At 45.1% G+C, this 19,082-nt stretch overlaps 1 protein-coding gene across 11 annotated transcripts in view; it reads left to right on the forward strand.

Annotated features, from left to right (window-relative positions):
* The window catches only part of lrba (LPS responsive beige-like anchor protein), a 127,771-nt gene that overhangs the window by 11,725 nt on the left and 96,964 nt on the right, over positions 1-19,082 (forward strand). For 10 of the 11 annotated variants that reach the window (XM_055510004.1, XM_029151127.3, XM_055510010.1 and 7 more), the window contains exons 2-21: positions 4,197-4,428; positions 4,958-5,058; positions 5,887-5,982; positions 6,573-6,694; positions 7,370-7,496; positions 8,125-8,244; positions 8,901-9,047; positions 9,159-9,356; positions 10,098-10,231; positions 10,522-10,630; positions 10,930-11,082; positions 11,392-11,560; positions 11,676-11,755; positions 11,846-11,908; positions 12,296-12,393; positions 12,497-12,589; positions 13,091-13,199; positions 13,525-13,606; positions 15,265-15,388; positions 15,507-15,699. In XM_055510004.1, the coding sequence (XP_055365979.1) occupies positions 4,197-4,428; positions 4,958-5,058; positions 5,887-5,982; positions 6,573-6,694; positions 7,370-7,496; positions 8,125-8,244; positions 8,901-9,047; positions 9,159-9,356; positions 10,098-10,231; positions 10,522-10,630; positions 10,930-11,082; positions 11,392-11,560; positions 11,676-11,755; positions 11,846-11,908; positions 12,296-12,393; positions 12,497-12,589; positions 13,091-13,199; positions 13,525-13,606; positions 15,265-15,388; positions 15,507-15,699 (2,550 nt within the window). The remainder of the gene's footprint in view (positions 1-4,196; positions 4,429-4,957; positions 5,059-5,886; positions 5,983-6,572; positions 6,695-7,369; positions 7,497-8,124; positions 8,245-8,900; positions 9,048-9,158; positions 9,357-10,097; positions 10,232-10,521; positions 10,631-10,929; positions 11,083-11,391; positions 11,561-11,675; positions 11,756-11,845; positions 11,909-12,295; positions 12,394-12,496; positions 12,590-13,090; positions 13,200-13,524; positions 13,607-15,264; positions 15,389-15,506; positions 15,700-19,082) is intronic. The other variant, XM_055510024.1, reaches the window with a different exon arrangement.

Here is a 19,082-nt window from a genome sequence, read left to right on the forward strand (position 1 = left end):
TGCATCGACCATATCGGTAAACTGTCTTCTGTGGCCATTTTAGGTAAGGGCAGACTAGAGTGCGAGTGTGGAATGCTGCATCTTCATGAATACATGAAATGATCATGATCTTGAAATTTTATATTGGAATGTAAGAATGAAGCGAAGAGCCTCATTTTCGCTGCTCCCCCCCATCACAAACACATTGGTCCACACCACTGGCACTGGAGAGATTTGAGCAGGACAGATTATATGGTTGACCTCCCTATGTGCTGGAGCCATTTCAGCATCTCCCATCAGCGTACGTTGGAAATGTGAGTGTTAATCAGCAGCGAGGGGCGCGGGATTAGGAGAAGTTGACATATCACAGTGTCACAGTGGCAATGTTTTGGGTGGCTGTGATGGATGATGGATGGATTGGGTTTGGTGGGAGTGGAGGAGCAGGCTAATCTGCTTTGGTTTGATTCGATAGCTCGTCTAAAGATCCATTAAGAGGGAGCGGTTGAAAAAGTAGGACATTGGTGTATGCGCTGACAGCTCAGTCACTCACAGCCGGAGCGCTGGGTATTTGCTGATTCCTATTAAAACGGACTGTAAACCATAGTTAAACTGAGCTCTTATGATGCAAATGTGTAATCCTCTCGTACAGGATGGACTGACTGGGTTTTCAGGACACTTTCATACATAACACTGAACAATACATTTTTAGATGTAAAGAAAAACATCTTGCAATGTTTTACAAATCATCATCAGCTATATTTAATAGCTATTGGGATGTGAGGAGATGAATTTCTTTTTTTTGTGAGTAGTGGACTGCAGGCAAGTCACATTAACTCTGGACTCCACAGATACTAGTAAGCAATGATGATGTAATGTATAGACAGTATAGGAAGTGGCCTTGTCCCAGAAACAGAGCCTCATGTTCTATAGATGCAGATTCTTGGTGTTTTCTTATCATGATGATGTCCTCTTTCCAATTAACCTACATTAATTACTACATTTCTCAGCTCGAGTATTTCATTTAAATGAAATGCAGTTAATCAGGTATAAAATGAGCCATGTTCTCATTTTGGTATCATGGTTGAACTTTCTTGCTGATGACACAGCCCTACTGCCTCCGACTAAGTAGATGCACGCTTGACATTATCCAACTTCTGCCACGTTGAGATTCAAATTTCACCCGTGGATCTAATTGCATTTTATTAGGAGCGCTGGATAATTGCACGCGCACACGGTGGACAGCTGAGGCTCACCAGGAGCTGGTTTGACATGTTGCTGTGTTTTTATGTAACAAAAACAAAGGGCCCATCCTCAAGTCTCATTGCATTGACATCAGGACGTTACAGTCAAATCATAAATGTCAGCTTGGTGGCTGTAGCAGCAAAACGTATCCTCAGGGGACCCTGAATGTCTATACTCTCTCCCTATAGCTGCACAACTACAATGGTTATAAATCTTCTTTTTACACGCTATCCTACTTGCATGACTTTATTTTTTATTTTTTCAGCTGAGGCTGAAAAGGCTGGTTGTGATGGCAACGTTAGACAGTCATTGTCAAATCTCAGCATCCAAATGTCATCACGGCTCTGCCTATCAAATTCCCAGGATTACGCGTTGAGCTCAGGCCATAGATGTGCTTCTGTTAACATTTAGTCCTGCTGTCCACTATGTTGTTCTCCACGGAGACCATGGAAGCCAGTTGTTACGGCCCAGTGGCTGCTTGGCTGCTTAGCCATGATTAATTCAGGCGGTGCCTCAGGGGGAGAGCAAGCGGGCCAGGTTACCCAGCCAAGGATCTGGTGTCTAGCTGCCATCGACACACGGGCTTTATGGCTCCTTGGCAGTAGCTGAGGCTGGAGCTGGCAACACGTCACAACGGTTCCTGAAACACACCAATGTACATTATTGGCTTGAACAATTGAAATATTTTAAACCTCTTTGCCGTGCACCAAAAGAAAAATAATAAATGTCCTCACGCACTTGTAAGGAATGCAGTTTTAATTTGCATAAATATTCAGCGTTATTGTCGTTGACTCGTAGCTGCACAAACGTGGGAAAAAAAAGGAGGGCTGCTGATCATTTGGTAGCTTGTAACCTAGAGATAAGCAGCTGCTGTGTGCTTATAGGGCTTCACATTCGCTGCTGGTAAAGGTGACAGGCAGCCCGTGGTTTCCCGGCTGGGAGCGGAGTGCTGCTATGAGATAAAGTCCGCTTCAATAAGTCAGGCCACAGAAAGAATCATGTCTCCAGCACGCACTTTAAATGAGCACTGGCAATTTCAAAAGACTCTGCTGGTTATTGGCTTGCTTATGGACAGAATCTCACACATTTAGCGGCACTGCGCCGTAATTGTTGTGTTCATCTCGGCCTCCCGAGGCGGTGACGGGTCAGGTCCACGCTCTGCCCGCGGCCGCGGCAGCGCCGCGCTCCTCTGTATCGTCTTTGCCCGGTCCCTTGGTCAACTGACTTTGATGGATGGATGACTCACGCGCAGTGTCAGGCTCATAAATCAGCTGTTACTGTGGCAAAATGGCAGCCAACCTCCATTAATAGCAGACCTGGCCGCAATCGGAGGAGCCCACCCCAAAGTTAATGCGGGTTACTGGGTGGACGCTGTGCGATTCATCAATGACTTTCTAAGAGCGAAGGAGACCAGTTGCCAGTAGGCCAATAATTGGTGCATGTGTTACTATAAATGTTTCACTTACAATGGCTTGTTGCCTTGGGTGATATTTAGATTGAGTTTATCTCCTTCATTTTCCCAAAAGGCTTTATATATGTATGGACAACAATATGCAAATAATCCATTAACGTTAAACAGTGATTATGTGACATTCAGCATATCATATAATCAGTTATTCATTTAAGGAAATGTAATTGTTAGCTAACTGGTATTTAAACTCTGGGCGTCATTCATGATGGAAAGTGATGTGTTCTTTTGTCCAACCATTTTTACAGACATGCAGAGCGTGGCCACTGGTTGTGTGATGTGATGAAAGGTCTCCTTCTCTGAGTTGATATGAAATGGAGAAAAATACATATCTGTGATGAGGTTAAAGGGACAATAGTTTGGGTCTGTGTCAGTGTTATTGTCATTTTATTTCCTGTCTGATGATGATGATGATGATGCAGCAGCAGCCTTTACCCCAGTTCTCTCCATCGTTCACAAACTCAGTCGCTCTGACCTCACTCACTTTAATGGGACAGTTCCACTCGCTGCACCGCATCACATTGTTTCACACCCAGCTTGTCTAATGGCTGCGTACGACCGCTGCACGTTCGTTTGTTTTCCCCGTCCAGTCACACATCCTTGATTTGAAACACGACAGCCTCACTCACAATATTAATTTGACACAGGCATTGTTATTTTCCTTATCTTTTTCTATTAGGCAAGGTTCAATAATAAAAATGTCATCACAGCTATTAAGGACTGAAAAATTATGACATTTATGGCCTATGCAATTTATTTCCTCACGCAAAGAGCATTACTCCTTTTGAAATGAGACAAGAATTTCACCTCACCATCTCCTAAACATGTCTGAGCTATAGATAACAGCAAAGCCACATACTGTAGTAGGTTATTTCAAGGCAGCTGTGAGTATAATCTTGCTTTTTGATTTTATAAGTAGGTTTATATCATCTACTGTTAAAGAAATCATGCATTCCTGAGTTTGAAAGCTGTAAAGACAAAGTCATATTATCGGGTTAGCTCCTGCTGGTAACCACAGCTGTTACCATAAAGATGCTGCTTTGTGGTTTACTTCGTTTTCCTTTGAATATAATAACTGAAAATGTATTTCAACCCTGATCTGCGTCTGCCAAACTGTGTCAGATGCTGTTAGCATTCCAGGGCTTCCTACAGGAACAAAAGAGCCCTAAATACATTTCTCACAGTTTGTAACTGTCTGAATGTCTGGCCTTATTTCACTGACATGACTGCCTGTTTGATATTTTCTGGTCTGGGCTTCAGCACAATATCTGAAGGCGAGTAAACAGTAGCCACAGACGTTCAGACGGACTGACAGAGGCCCATGTTTCTCTCATGACCTTTAATCCACTTGGCAGTAGCTCTGATGCATAGTTGATCATGTGTTTCACAGTGTACACACACATACTGTAGTAATGAGACATTCATATTTGTCTCCATTAAGAACTCTGGGTTATGTTTGACTAGCGTTGGAGCTTTTATTCATCACATCTTTGTGTCTCCCTTCCAGCTGGTTGGCGGCCAGTTCGACCTGGAGATGAACTTCATCATCCAGGAGCCCGAGAGCATCGTGTGCATGGTGGAGCTGTTGGACAAGTGCGAGCCCAACTGTCAGGCCGAGGTCTGGAGCATCTTCACCGCCATCCTCAAGAAGAGCGTGCGCAACCTGCAGGCGTGCACCGAGGTGGGGCTCATCCAGCTGGTGCTCCAGCGCGTGACCACCACCGACAGCATGATCGCAGGTACGTGGACGCGCGACCTGTGAAAACGGTCTCCTTTCAGGGACTTGGCTTTAGCTTCGGTGACTGAGTCAAAAATAGCTCCATCCTCATGAATCAGTGGAGTGAGTGTCACAACTAAAGCGTAGATCTCCAGTCTCCTATGGCTTCAAGCATGGGGCTATTTTATGCAGCTAGGAAACCATCATGCTGCGTCTCCCTGGAGTCTCAGTCTAGTCTGTTGCCCATCTGCAAATTAGTACGAATTAATACTACAGTGTTCGGCTGAGTGAGTTCCTCCCAGTGAGAACAGCGTTGGCCTAGAGGGTTTGTGCAGTCAACCAAGGATGACACAGTATAGCCCAGCACTAACTAGGCAGCTTAATGTTCACTGTAACAGTTCCTCGCTTCAGATTTGGTTATTTGTGTTGACATTTCGGTCAAATATGTTCATATATTAACATCTTAATCATTGTTTCTTTTTTGTTTTAACTTGGTGACACCATCCTCTTGCTTGTGCTGACGTTGCTGTACACGTGTGTGTTGCTTGCAGACCTGCTCGTGGACATGTTAGGCGTCCTCGCCAGCTACAGCATCACGGTGAAAGAGCTCAAGCTCTTCTTCAGCAAGCTGCAGGGGGAGAAGGGCCAGTGGGTGAGTCAGAGTCATGTCACAGCGGTCCGTCTTGGTTGTCTGGAACCTACACGAGGAATGTGCTGGCAACACATCAGCGGCTGCCGCCCCACACGCGGCTGCCGCCCCACACGCGGGTGCCCCCGTCGCACGGGCGCCCCCGTCGCACGGGCGCCCCCGTCGCACGGGCGCCATAAATCATGTGAAACCGGACAAATGGTCCACAGTAGCCTCGGATCCCGAGCAGCACAAAGTTGGTGCCGTTAGGTGGTTCCTGAGACGGCTTCCTCCTGTGTTTACTGCAACATTTAAACAGTGTCTGCTGAAAGAAGTGGGTCCCTGAACAGAGTGGAGCTGAAGGTTTTGTGCCTCTATAGGAAAGAGTGACACTTGGATCTGCTGTAAGATGTATGACATGTATCGAAGATAAGTCCCAACATCTAGGCAGAGCCAGTGGCACAGAACAGGAGGCAGACAAAGCGAGGAAGAAAAAGGAGAACAGCTCATTGATCACTGACACTAATCAAGTTGTCAAGGAAACAGAGCAACTTAATTCTGTTCTTGTAAATTTCACCTCAGTCTCCCACTTTTTTTCTGCTGCTTGTTGGGATAAAGTTTTACATTGAAAACAATGACATTCAATCTTTATTAGCATCTACACAAGAGGCCAAAGTGGTCCAGATCTGTACTTTCTATAGTCTGATCCTTGAAAATACGAACAACGTCCCCTGAATAAGTCTCTCTGGATGTCAAAGTCTGATTAGTCTGAGAGTTAAATTTAGCACTAGGAGAAGAATGAATGGAGAAAAAAATGATCCCTGTTTGTTTTGTTTTTTTATTTTTACACAGCCTCGTCACGCAGTGAAGCTTTTGTCGGTTCTGAAGTACATGGCTCATCGAAATGGCCCCGACTCCTTCTTCAGCTTCCCAGGAAAAAATGCAGCTGTGAGTACATGATAACACAATGAGTTCAGGAGAGAATTCACGCAGTATTTCTAACAGGCGACACGTTCCTTTTGATGTGTCACTGATTGGGATGAAGCCGTTCCACCTGTCAAAGTATCAACATAACACCTGACCACTGTTTAATGGACATCACAGGACGTCTTGTAATTATTTTCATTTTAATATCATCACCAACTCTTTTGGAGCACAGCCTTCTATGAAATTAGCTCTCAACCATTTTTGCAATCACTAAAAACAAAAGCATCGTTTTGCTCTTAAATGCCTCATTTACCTCATTCATTTAAATGCACCCCATTGTTTCTCCACGCTTCTGCCTAACAGAGTATAATGTGACACGCTGGGATGTTCACAACATTTTTATTTATTTTACATCCAATAATTTAGTGTCTCAGTAGTTACTACTTATAAGCATCTTACATTAAAGTTTGGGTTTGATCTGATCTCTGTTTGTACTTGTCTGTGGGTTTTTTTTTTTTACACCCACACCTTCCTCTTCCCGTGTGCGTGTCCTTTTTATTCTGTAGCCTCGTGTTTCAGCACCACGTTGTTTCCTTCTGCTTTCTGAACAGGCGATAGCTCTGCCTCCCATCGCCAAGTGGCCGTACCAGAATGGTTTTACATTCCATACCTGGCTCCGCATGGACCCCCTCAACAACATCAACGTAGACAAAGACAAGCCTTACCTTTACTGGTAGGTGCCCCAGGAATAATAATTACAACACAACACAAATACAAGACTGTTGTTAAACCGTTTAGCAAGTAGCAAGGCAATAAAAATATTTGTATAAAAAAATTGTCTTTGCCCTATGGTGTAGTTCATAGTTGTAATATGAATAATACAAACACAGAATAAAAGCATTAGGATCCCTAAACTGTGCTGCAGAAGCACAGCCTTCAGCTTCACAGATGAAGTGGCTGTACTTTTCCCCTCCATCTTCTCTGCCTCCTCGTCTTCTCTCTGAGGAGCGAGTACATGAAGCCCTCTGATCATCTCCGTTTTAACTGTAATTAATTTCTGTCAGAAATCTAATTTATACAACAAGGATCTGTTTGGTCTTCAGTGGAAATGATAAACCCAGCTATGCGGCCAACGAGCTGATTGAGAGAATCCGTGATAAAAGCTCCTCTTCAGCCTGTGCCCTTTTTAAGAAGAGATTAATTCAGTAAATCACATGCAGGGGCCCTGTCTCACAGGGACACAGAACGATGGGAAGCGTCTGTGAGGTTGAGAAATGATTCCCTGCTTTCTTTTTTCCTTTTGAGACCCTTTTTAGAGTCTTCATATGATATATTGGACACCATAACCCATGTTGCAGCCTCCAGCAGAAACTAAAGCAGTTTGTACTTTCCCTTTATTTGTTTTCAGTTTCCGCACCAGCAAAGGAATGGGTTACTCTGCACACTTTGTGGGCGGCTGTTTGATAGTGACCTCATTAAAATCCAAGGGTAAAGGGTTCCAGCACTGTGTAAAGTATGACTTCAAACCACAGAAGGTATGAACGAAAACACAAGACGCAAAGTGAGACGGCTTCTGGTGTGGTGCGCCGTGCAAACTAAATACTCGTGCACATTCAATGCTGTGAACGTCTTGGGTGCGGTGCATCGACATAATCAGACGCGTGTATGCACAGGACAAATCTAGACCTTGCTGTAGGAAAGAGCCGTCACATCTCACCTGACTCTGGGGAAAAGCAAAACTAGAAGGAGGAGGAATGAGGGCAATGGGAGAGAAGGATTATCCAATACTGTCTGTCCCTTCTGGGCACGGCACACACGAAAGACAATTACAGTCAGAGCGAGATCCTTCGCCTGTGGACAATTTGAAAGTTCCTTCTCCCTCCCCTGGGCACGAACACATCATGTTACCTCAACAAATCTCACGAGGAGTCAGAACTCATTTTAGTAGATTTCTTGCTCTATTTTTAAGACTTGTTCTCTCATGTCCAGAGGAAACCAGAACTGGAAGCAATGGTAACCTATATGACCTCAGTGGTTGTGAGGCTGTGGAGAAAACTAGAATCCTGACAAATAAAACAGGCTAATTAAGTAGCGCGAAAGCTTCTGTTCCTGTCTGTCTTGTGAGTGAGACTTTTTAATCCCTTGTCTTTACTGTTTTCGCAGTGGTACATGGTGACGCTCGTTCACATCTACAACCGCTGGAAAAACAGTGAAATTAGCTGCTATGTGAACGGGGAGCTGGCGTCTTTTGGAGACATCGCCTGGTTCGTCAACACCAGCGACGTGAGTAGCAAACCTGCAACATGCAGTATGAAAATTTCTATATATTTAAAAAAAACACTCTCTAACAGCCACTAGTCTTTAAATTTGAAGTACTCATTTTAAGTAGCGACTCTGCTGAGTCTTATTAAAGGTGAAAAGCAAACCAGGTCTAATCTAGTCTCAATGTGCGCTCAGTCAGTCTTGGTGTAAAACCTGTCGTGCTGTCGAGTTAAAATTGAAAACGACGCCACGTGTGCCCACATCCAACGGCACGTAGCCGGCGCCCAGGGTCGTTCTCTGCCACGCTAAAAGATCAGATGCTGGAAAATCCAAGTTCCTCCGCAGCGGCGCGGCATAATCCTCTGGTGTGTCTGAAGCGAATCGACTGCTCGACGGAGACGTGGCCCCGCCGTTCCAAAAACGACTTATGCTCCTGACTGACCCTGACAAGAGGAAGATGGAGCGTGATCATGTTAGCTACAGCACGCTTGTAGCGCGCTTCCATTTATAGCTGGTGTTTACATAAATGTGTCCTTCCTCTCTGCTCTGTTTTTGCTTTTTTTGGTCTTGTTTGTGCTTCTCTTCTGTCTTATTGCCTCTTTTTTTAATATATCTGTCCATCTATGTACCTGTTCATCTCGTTTGGATCTTGCCTCCTTGCGTTGTCCTCGCGGCAGACGTTTGACAAGTGTTTCCTGGGCTCGTCGGAGATGGCAGGCATCAACCGGGTGTTCTGTGGGCAGATGGGAGCAGTTTACCTGTTTGGAGAGGCTCTCAGTGCCGCTCAGATCCTCGCCATCTATCAGTTGGGTCCAGGATACCAGGTTGTTATCAGATGTTTTTGTGATTTATAGACCATTTTGATATTTATAAAAATGTATAATCAACTTTGTGTTTTCTTCTCTGCTGAATGCTTCCTTCTCCTTTCCACACAGGGCACGTTTAAGTACAAGGCTGAGAGCGACCTGCTGTTTGCAGAGCATCATAAGACTTTGTTATATGACGGCAAGCTGTCCTCCAGCATTGCATTCGCTTACAACCCTCGCGCCACAGATGCACAGCTCTGCCTCGAGTCCTCCCCCAAGGACAACGCCTCCATCTTTGTCCATTCACCCCATGCACTCATGCTGCAGGTAATGAGTGGTTGCTGGATGCTAACCAGCGTCTTATATTGTATTGTGTTCCTCCTTCCTTAAGGGTAATGAAAACAGTCAAGTTGGTATCTCTGGCACGTGTCCTAACGAAGCTATAAAAATACAATGTGTTGAGTTGAGCCGCTAAAACCATGGCTTTTCTCAAGCTTTAATTGAGTTTTCTCTCGTGCCCGCTCATCGAAGAGATAAGCTTTGCTTCCTTTGTGAAGGACCCTGAGAGACACACACACATACACACCAATGGAATATGAAAGAATACATGACCTATTTTTTTTTTTTAGCTTTACCATGCTTAAAAATTCCAATCCTATAGAGATGGGAGAGCCAAGCCGCTGTTGGTGTGACAGCAGACAACAACAGACACCACAATACAAAACAATTGCCCCATCTTCGCTCTTTTCAACATTTTCAAATGAGCTATGAACAAAAAGGAAAAAAAATCAAAGAAAATCTAAATCTCTAGTACTTCTCAGTTTTTCAAATCGGTCCTCTAAAACCTTTGAGTTTGCCTCCAAAGTGAATTCACATCAGAAGCTACAAAAACATGTTCTCATTTGCAAAACAAGGTTTTAACTTCGATTCCCTCTCATGTTTAGTAGAGGTACTAGCTTTTTAAAGTACCAACATGTGACACTTTTTTTTTTTTAATGATGACACTGACCCATGTGTGAGTTTTGGCCTTGTTCTTGCCAAAGTGCCCACATGTGTGTGTTTGTGCAGGACGTGAAGGCTGTGGTGACTCACTCGGTGCAGAGCGGCATACACTCTATTGGAGGCATGCAGGTCCTCTTCCCTCTGTTTGCACAGCTGGACTTCTGCCAGCCTTCCAGCCACGAGCTGGACACTTCTGTCTGGTAAGACACACACACACACACACACACACACACACACACACACACACACACACACACACACACACAGAGCTGCTTTATACTCAGCTTGCTGACCAGTCCTGATATAAACTGCAGCGCTGTCCAGTATCTGCTGCCCTCAAGGTGATGCTAACTAAAGTGTCCACCACGGGGACACAACACCCTCATTCAATCACATTTCATGTGTAATGTGCCCTTCATATTCAGAGCTTTGTCAGCGCCGTCCACAGATTATTGTCACTGTCTGACTCTGCCTGTCTGCCTCTGCGTAGCTGCACTTTGCTGTCGTTTGTGATGGAGCTCCTGAGGAACTCTGTGGCTATGCAGGAGCAGGTGCTGGCCTGCAAAGGCTTCCTCGTCATCGGCTACACTTTGGAGAAGGTGAGGAAAAATAATTGATCGAGAAAGAGAGAGAGAGACCCACTGCAGGAGCTGGCCTCGTAATGAACCCGCTGCAGTAATGAGGCTGAGCTCGACTCCCACAGTACCACAAACACTTAATATGAGACAGATTCTGTTTTCCCTCAGCTGCATTTGGAGGTCACAGCTGCCCTCTGTGCTTGTTAGGCAGAAGTGGAGCTCCTCCTTTACTTTCTCTGCATGTGTCCTCTCCCTCCCCTCCTCCTCTGTGTCGTGCCTCTCTGACACATCACCCTCACCTTCTGCCGTCTGTGCTCCAGTCTTCCAAGGTGCATGTGACGCGGCCCATCCTGGACATTGTCCTGGCCTTTTCCAGGTACCTGAGCAACTTGCAGAACGGCGTCCTGCTGCTCAAGCAGCTGTGTGACCACATTCTTTTCAACCCTGCCATCTGGATTCATGCCCCTGCCAAGGTAACAGAAGACATGCGTGCATTTGGTAACTTTATTAAAGATTAAAATGAAGTTCCTGTAGCTTGATGACGGTTTAGTTCGTTTATACAGAGGCACACTTCCTTTTCTTGTGCCACTCTTTATTTTGAGGGTTTTAGATCAGCTCAGAGTTCAGGTGGCTGTTTAAGAGCCAACAACTTGCCTACCCCATTAGGGGCTCAGAAGCCTCCGCTGCCTTCCCAATGGACCTAAAAAGCTAGGGCACATTTAAAAACTGGATCATTCCACTCAAACCCTTGCGTGTTCTCGTATGTGCTTCGTCTGTTGCAGGTGCAGCTCACGCTCTACACGTACCTGGCAACCGAGTTCATCAGCACGGTGACCATATACAACGCAATCCGCAGGGTGGGCACCGTGCTTCAGATCATGCACACGCTTAAGTACTACTACTGGGTCGTCAACCCTCAGGATCGAAGTGGAATCATTCCCAAAGGCCTTGGTGAGGAATAGGAAATATATTCTTAATACACTTTATCAAATGATAAAGCAGAACAACACTTTTTTTTACTTAATCAGCTCATTTATTAGCCATTGTTACTGTTTCTCTTTTTCAGATGGCCCAAGACCAAACCAGAAAGAGATTCATTCCCTAAGAGCTTTTCTGCTGCTGTTTGTAAAACAGCTCATAATGAAGGTAAGTTAATGTTGTAAGATGCCAAAAGCCAAAAAGTGCCATGATTGTTAACTGTATATATGCGACTACATCTGCCTGATTGATCTCTAGGATCATGGCGTGAAAGAAGACGAGCTGCAGAGCATCCTCAACTATCTCCTCACCATGCACGAGGTAGGCGGTCGTGCTGAGACCTCACCACCAGATGGCAGCATAACACTGCCTGACCTGCGTCTGACTCAGACAGAGCAACAGTCCCTGTTTCTGAAGACTGTATCACTGCTGCTAAATGTCCTGACAGAACTGGCTCATAACAAATGAACCAGTCATGAACTTTAGGAGTCGAGGGTGTTTATTACATTGTCTGGAAAACCCACCAAGGCTCGTGATTACGTCCATTAGGTTTCCAGATTTTTTTTTTTACTCCCTGCTCATTGCAGACCACATCATACATAAATATCACACTTAATAAATAAATACACATGTATTTTTTTTATTATTTAATTTTGCAGCACTTGGCTCTCCTTTTTAAAAACCTGTTTTTTTCTGTTGTCCCCACAGGATGATAATCTCATGGATGTACTACAGTTGTTAGTGGCTCTGATGTCTGAACATCCCGGTTCTATGATCCAGGCCTTTGACCAGCGCAACGGGATTCGGTAAAAATCGCAGTCTATGTTGACACATGGGCTCATAGTTTTAATCGTGTGGATGTGATTTTGCCTTTTTAAAGTTTAATTAATTCCGTTATTTTCGTCACAGTGTGATTTACAAGTTGTTGGCTTCAAAAAGTGAAGGAGTGCGAGTGCAGACGCTGAAAGTAATGGGCTACTTCCTGAAACACCTGCCTCCAAAGTGAGTAAATGTGAATAGTTCTACCATAGGAGTGGTAGTTTGAAATGTCCACCAAAACATATTTTGTTTTAATCTGAAAAACCAATAAAAATGTTTGAAATTCTGAATTGTAAATCTTAATACATCTTTGAATGAATCTATTCATTTCTTGCTAATAACCAACAAACGATTCAGATGTGAGGCTGATCACAAGGCTGCAAACAGTCGACAGCCTTTTTTTTTCTCTTCCTGACTTATGATGCTAAAACTGAAAGTGATTCCAGATGAAAGTGACAAAGACCTTTTCATTGAAGAACTGTGTAACTAAGTCAGCGGGGATTTACTTTCTCATTCCCTCCATGTCATTTAGTTAGTTGCAGTAACATGCAGCTTGTTTATCTTTATTTAGTGTGGCAGATTTCAAACTCTGACTCATCAGAAACTCTGCTCCATAGTGTAGTTAATAATTTCCCATTGCCGGCGCTTACTGTCTGCCCTCTGATCTGCTCATGTGCCGACCAGGAGGAAGGCTGAGGTCATGCTGAGTCACGGCCTCTTCTCCCTGCTCACTGAGCGCCTGATGCTCAACTCCAACCACTTCACCATGACAACCTACAACGTGCTCTTCGAGGTCAGTCCACCTACTGTCTGCATCACACCCCAGAGCAGTAAAGGCAGCGACGATGAAAAAACGCTGCCCACCATCGTTTGTGTATAAACAGAATGTGGGAATGTTTCATCAAAATGTGGAATTTGTGTCTTATTAACTAACCTTCAATAAACACACGGCGCTATTAATCACCTACGGCAGCTTGTTTTGACTGTCGCACGGCAATTTATTAGACAACGGCGAATCAAATGCGTGGAAATGTGGATCCATACAGTAGCTTGGTTTGTTTCTGTTCAAGCCTGTGTGGACATTTTATGACTTGAAGCCCCTGCCTGTTCCCCGCCAGATCCTTACAGAGCAGATCTGCACTCAAGTGATCCATAAACAGCATCCGGACCCCGACTCCTCTGTGAAGATTCTCAACCCGCGTAAGTGCCTCCTCTGGGCCTCAGTGCTGCCCTAAATCATCCCCTGTAGCGTGCCCTCCACGTACCCAGCGCTCCATACAGTACTGGAGCTTATTCCCCGCGGAGCTGTGCGATCGCTCCATACAGTCGGACAAATGAATGACATAAATTCTGCAGCCAGTTTTGTATTTCCATACGACATAGGGACATGAGGCTCGCACAAGGGTTGTGTAAATAACTAAATAATTGTGATGCATGCTTTTAATTCATTGATTTTTTTTGCAATGAATAGTTAATGTTTTTATCTTTTTCTTTTTTTACTGTTGGGCCAAGAGCAGTACTTTCTCTTAAACATTATGAAATTTAAAATGTACTTTAGCCATTGGCTTCTAATACTGTACTGTATATGAAATAGAATAGCTCTCCTCGTGTTTAATGTGCATGCTTTTTATTAACACTCTTTTTTTTCTTTGACTCCGTTGCTGCTCGTAGAAAATGCTCTTATTTTGTATGTGCTGCAACATAACAAGCCGAGCTGGTGACTCCAGGCTTTGATCAATGCTCCCATTCAATATTTTTTCAGGCTGTTGCCTAACCTCATGCTTCACATGCACACACTTTAATCAGTTTGAAATCCAAGCAGGCGGTGTAATCACAACCAAGGTTTGCTTCCACCCAACCTTAATCTGACTTGAGCCTTTATTGTGTTAAAAACTCCCCTATGCAACCATCCCAGACAGACGGTGTATATCACAGAACCCCAGTCTAGGCTGGAGCATGTGAGCGCGTTGCATGGAGCGTAGAGCGGTGGTCTGTTTCCTCTTTGCTGTGCATTCTCTTGATTTAATCTGTGACAAACTCCCAAAATGGCCCCCTGATTGCAGTCTTTAGTAACGTCAGAGCCAATCAAACAAACCGAGGAAGTACCGTTTCCCTCAAATTAACTCAAGGGAAAGAACCAAGAGCAAATGGGGGGAAAAAAAGAAGGGAACACTGCATCCCTCCATCCTCTCCCTCTACATACTGGGGTAATTTTCTGGCGGTAAAGGTTCAGTGACTCATAATTTGAGTGACTAAGGCGTAGAAACAACACGACCGTCTGCCGGGGCAAGGGGGCATCAGTTAGCGCCAAGGTCTGAGGAGACAAGTGAAATCCAAGATCCAATCCTGCCGTCTCTCTCGCTCCCCTCACAGTAAATGGACACTGACATTGTCTAGATAATTCATCTAAAATTCAGTCTCTTTGGTTCAACCGAAGCCAAGCCCTCCACCAGACCCGCGACTCTGGCTCTGTCCTTTGAAACGATACCAGAACCATTACAGTATGATAAAGATCAGGGGCCTGGGCTGTTTTATTCTCCTCTGCTCGGCTTTTCCTGCCGCAGGCACAGGTTTTCAGGTGTGTACAGCGGAGAGTTCAAATAGTTAGTGACACAATGATTTGCACATGTTGAAACGAATGTCTGATTTAGCCGCTGATTTGTGTAGTTTTGCACTTGCTTCCAGAGCACATTTCCAAATCAGACATTTTTCATTTTAATTGTTAAATATGCAATTTTTTTCAGTGATGTGTATTTTAATAATACTGTATATGTGTTTTAACAAGTCAAAAGTACAACCTAACAAAGAAGTTTCAGGCTGGTGTATTGATCTCTGCATTTTTCTCTTAATATTCGTAGAAATTCTGAAGGTGATAGCTGCTCTGCTGAAGAACTCGCCACGAACTCCCGAGAGCATGGAGGTGCGCAGAGTGTTTCTGTCAGACATGATCAAACTGTTCAATAACAGCCGGGAGAATCGAAGGTAAGAGCTCAGTATTTTACTGGAGGGACGGCTACACCGCACAGCCCCATGCTTGCACGCCAGCGGGCTTTGCCTTCGCTGCCTCCTGGTAACCGTGTGGCTTCTCTCTTTGCCTCAGGAGCCTGCTGCAGTGCTCCGTGTGGCAGGAGTGGATGCTCTCGCTGTGCTTCATCAACCCGCGGAGCAGCGAGGAGCAGAAAATCACAGAGATGGTGTACACCATCTTCCGCATCCTGCTCTACCACGCGATCAAACACGAGTGGGGCGGCTGGCGCGTCTGGGTGGACACCCTGTCCATCACCCACTCCAAGGTCAGAGCGCTCGTTACGTTCATGCGCACACGTGTACACACACACACACACACACGTACTGTACAAACACATGCACACGGGTTCGCTGATCTTTGTTTGTATATGTTTTTTCCTTTAATTTTTTTTGCATCATCTCACACTCTTTATCAGTCTCACACACACACACACACACACACACACACACACACAAACACACACACACGCGCGCGCAGAGCCGTTTGCCTAAACATTCATCACGGCACTGTAACGTGTCTCCGCTCCTCACTTTGATTCCAGCCAAACGAGCAGCAGCGTTCAGTCAAGCATCACCTCTGTCACCCATGTGTTCACTTTGAATCTGACATAATGCAGTTTATCAATTAAGAAATTAGAGAGCGTTATCGTCTCGCTAACTCACTGCGTCGGCTAGCGTGGTAACTGGACCCTGTCCTCTCAGCGCCCATCTGATAAAACTATGGAAGCCATGCAGTGATTACAATTTAAAAGCAAGTTGCAATATAAACCAATGTGGATGAATTCGCCCTGGACTCTTTATTTATGTATAGCATTGCCTCTTCCTAACACACACACACCTCTGGCACTTCTTACTTCCAAAAGCTGAATACCGGGTAGTGCTCTAGAAATTCAGTGTTGATATCACATTACACTACTCTGTTCCACAGCAGTGAAGTAATTGAGGCTGGTGTCAGATTGTGGTCTGGGGGTGGGGTGGGGGGGGGGGTTAAGGCTGGCAGATTGAAGGCTGAGTTAAGGAAGTGCTTGTGATACGAGGCGCTTCGCTGCAGCGTGGGGCTGCTGCCGGTGTCGGCGGCCAGCAGGGGGCACAGACATGCTGCCTGGGACGTGACGGCGGTGACGGCAGCCGTTAGTTTTTAACATCTGTCCACACCGAACTAACCAGCAAAAAGAGGAAATACATAGGAGAAATTAAAAAGCGTTTATTTGTAATGTTTCTGTTGTCTAGCATTGCGTTAACTATATATTACAACTATAACTATATATATTATTATTCACGTTCATGTTCTAACTGGATCTGTTTATAGCTCCTTGTCATTCGAAAGGCCAGCTTCCGTTTTTGTGCAGGAATAGCTGGTTGTTCCTTGTTCACCGCAGGCTGTACTTTCCTTTCCTCCCTCTAATTTAATTCTCCTCAGCTTTAAAGTACTAACAATACGCAGCACTCATCTGAGCAACACAACCGCGCGTGCCAAACACATGCACCTAGTGCCGGGAAGCCGCCCGCCAATGAGAGGCTTGCAGCCTCCAAGACACATGCATCTGCTATAAAAAAGCTAAAGAAACTCAATTGCAATTTTATTGTCCCGTTTGATAGATTTCCTGCCACCTTTGTAGCACCAGAGCTGTTTGTCACTGTTGCTCTCTCCTCCCACTGCTGCAGGGCTGTGTATGTGCGCGCGCTACCAGCCACATTTTCGCTTTGCCCTCCTTTCCTCCTGGGCTCCACGAGGCCCTTCTCTCGCACCGCATTGAATATTCATTGGAACCGTGCGAGAACAATCAGAGAAACAAGGCCTCATAAATACAACCAGCCCACCGGGGGCCTAAGTGCATACATGCATTCACAAATACATATTTGCACACGTCTTTCTTGCGTAGACTGCGATGTAGTTTGCCTCGTGCCGGCGTGTGTTCAGATAATATTCTTCATGCATGTTTCATTTGTATTGGTAAATATTTTAGTTAGGTTTTTTTCTGTTGTAGCCACATTTTCAGAATAAGGTACTGGTAAATGAAGTAGCTCTCGATTCCACAAACCTGAGAAGCTCAACTTTTGTTGTGTACAGTATATGCTTCTATGTCAGTCAGCAGCTAGCTGGCGTATCTGCATACAGCTTGAGTGTCTGAGTAGACAGATGTTCCTGCAGGTGGGCATGCTGACACAACAGCCCTCCCACTCTCAGCCCAGACACCCACCCAAGGTGCCCCCTGTCCATCTCTGCACACAAATCAGCTTGGGAACAAGGAGACTTCCCAAACGGGAGATGGAAGCGTGAAGGTCTCCGTGTCCTTTAGACTCCCGCTGTCGGCTAACTTCATTTTATCGCCTGCAGTAAATAAATATGAGCGGAAGCGGTGACACTTGTAGATCTTTGACAGAGAAGGTAGAAAGGTTGGTTACTTTAAAATGTAACATTTGTAATGAAGGCGATTAGTTTAAAATTGGGCTTGTTAGTTCATGATGGAGTGATCAGCGTCGTAGTGACTTCGGTCCTGTGTTATTGAGACATTACACACACAGAGTACAAGACTGCTGTTCTTGGTAAAGGGCTTTAGATAAATGCATTGACAAGTGGACAAAACACTGAAAAGTCAATGCTGGGCGAAAGCCATGCTGTGAGTGTTGTCTACTTTGTCTAGTAGCAAGTCGATCACAGTGTCAATGTCCATGTCTCTGATCTTTTAGCTTGTCATTCACAGCAACAATTAGATGATGGATATTTGCTGAATTATTTATTTAATCAAAAATAATTTTTGCGTGACCTCGTTTTGAGACTGTTTACAGACGAAGCCTGTAAATGTGTGTTGCCGTAGCACATGTGGAGGACGCGAATGTTGGAGGGGAGCGCCACCGCACACCCTGCACCAGCACATGACATTGATTTTGGAGGAGGAATTGCATTTAGCTAATCGGATTAGAGCCACGCTGTCCTCCCCGTTTCCCCCTTTGTTTTGTGGTTCTTCCTTATCTGTTCATCTAAATGGGGGACTCCCGGGCTCCTACTGTGGGGGTCTCCCCAGATCAGCGCTCTGCCTCCGTGACCCCTGGCTAACAGGTTGCAGTCAGGACCTCGGCTTGCTCCGGATCAGCTGCAGAGCACAGAAAAGGGGACATTTGAGGCTTTACAGTGGTTTATTTTTTGGGGGGGGTGATTGCAGCTTCTGCTTCCCTCCAGGAAAGTTGACTTTTTAATTTTTTTTAATGTTTGCTCCACGAGAAAAATACTGAGGCTTGAAGCAGCTAAAAAGCTGCGTTGTTTGGTCTGATCGTTCGGCCCTTGCTAATCTTTGGTGTGATCTGGCCCGGCTGCAGCCACTTAATACCATGTTACCTGTCACATTAGAGAAGCCCACCATGTTTTTGCACATTACCATAACATTTTTCCATACCCTGCTGAGGCCAGGTCGAGTCATGGAGCAGAATGAAATTAGACTAGATTAGCGCTGATGTCTTAGCCACCCAAGGCAGTTTCTATACAGTGTAGCAAGGCTAAACGCTCTCTTCAAAACCACAGAGACGCATACTACCTCCGTCTAATGGTAACTGGATCTGCTACAGAGCCCCATTTAAGGCCAGCATACATCATCTTAATGTACAGGCTGCATCCTGACTCCATGACGTTATGCCCTGCGCTGGGCTCCTG

Source organism: Betta splendens, chromosome 1 (assembly GCF_900634795.4).
Source record: "Betta splendens chromosome 1, fBetSpl5.4, whole genome shotgun sequence".
In the NCBI taxonomy this organism is placed as follows: domain Eukaryota; kingdom Metazoa; phylum Chordata; class Actinopteri; order Anabantiformes; family Osphronemidae; genus Betta; species Betta splendens.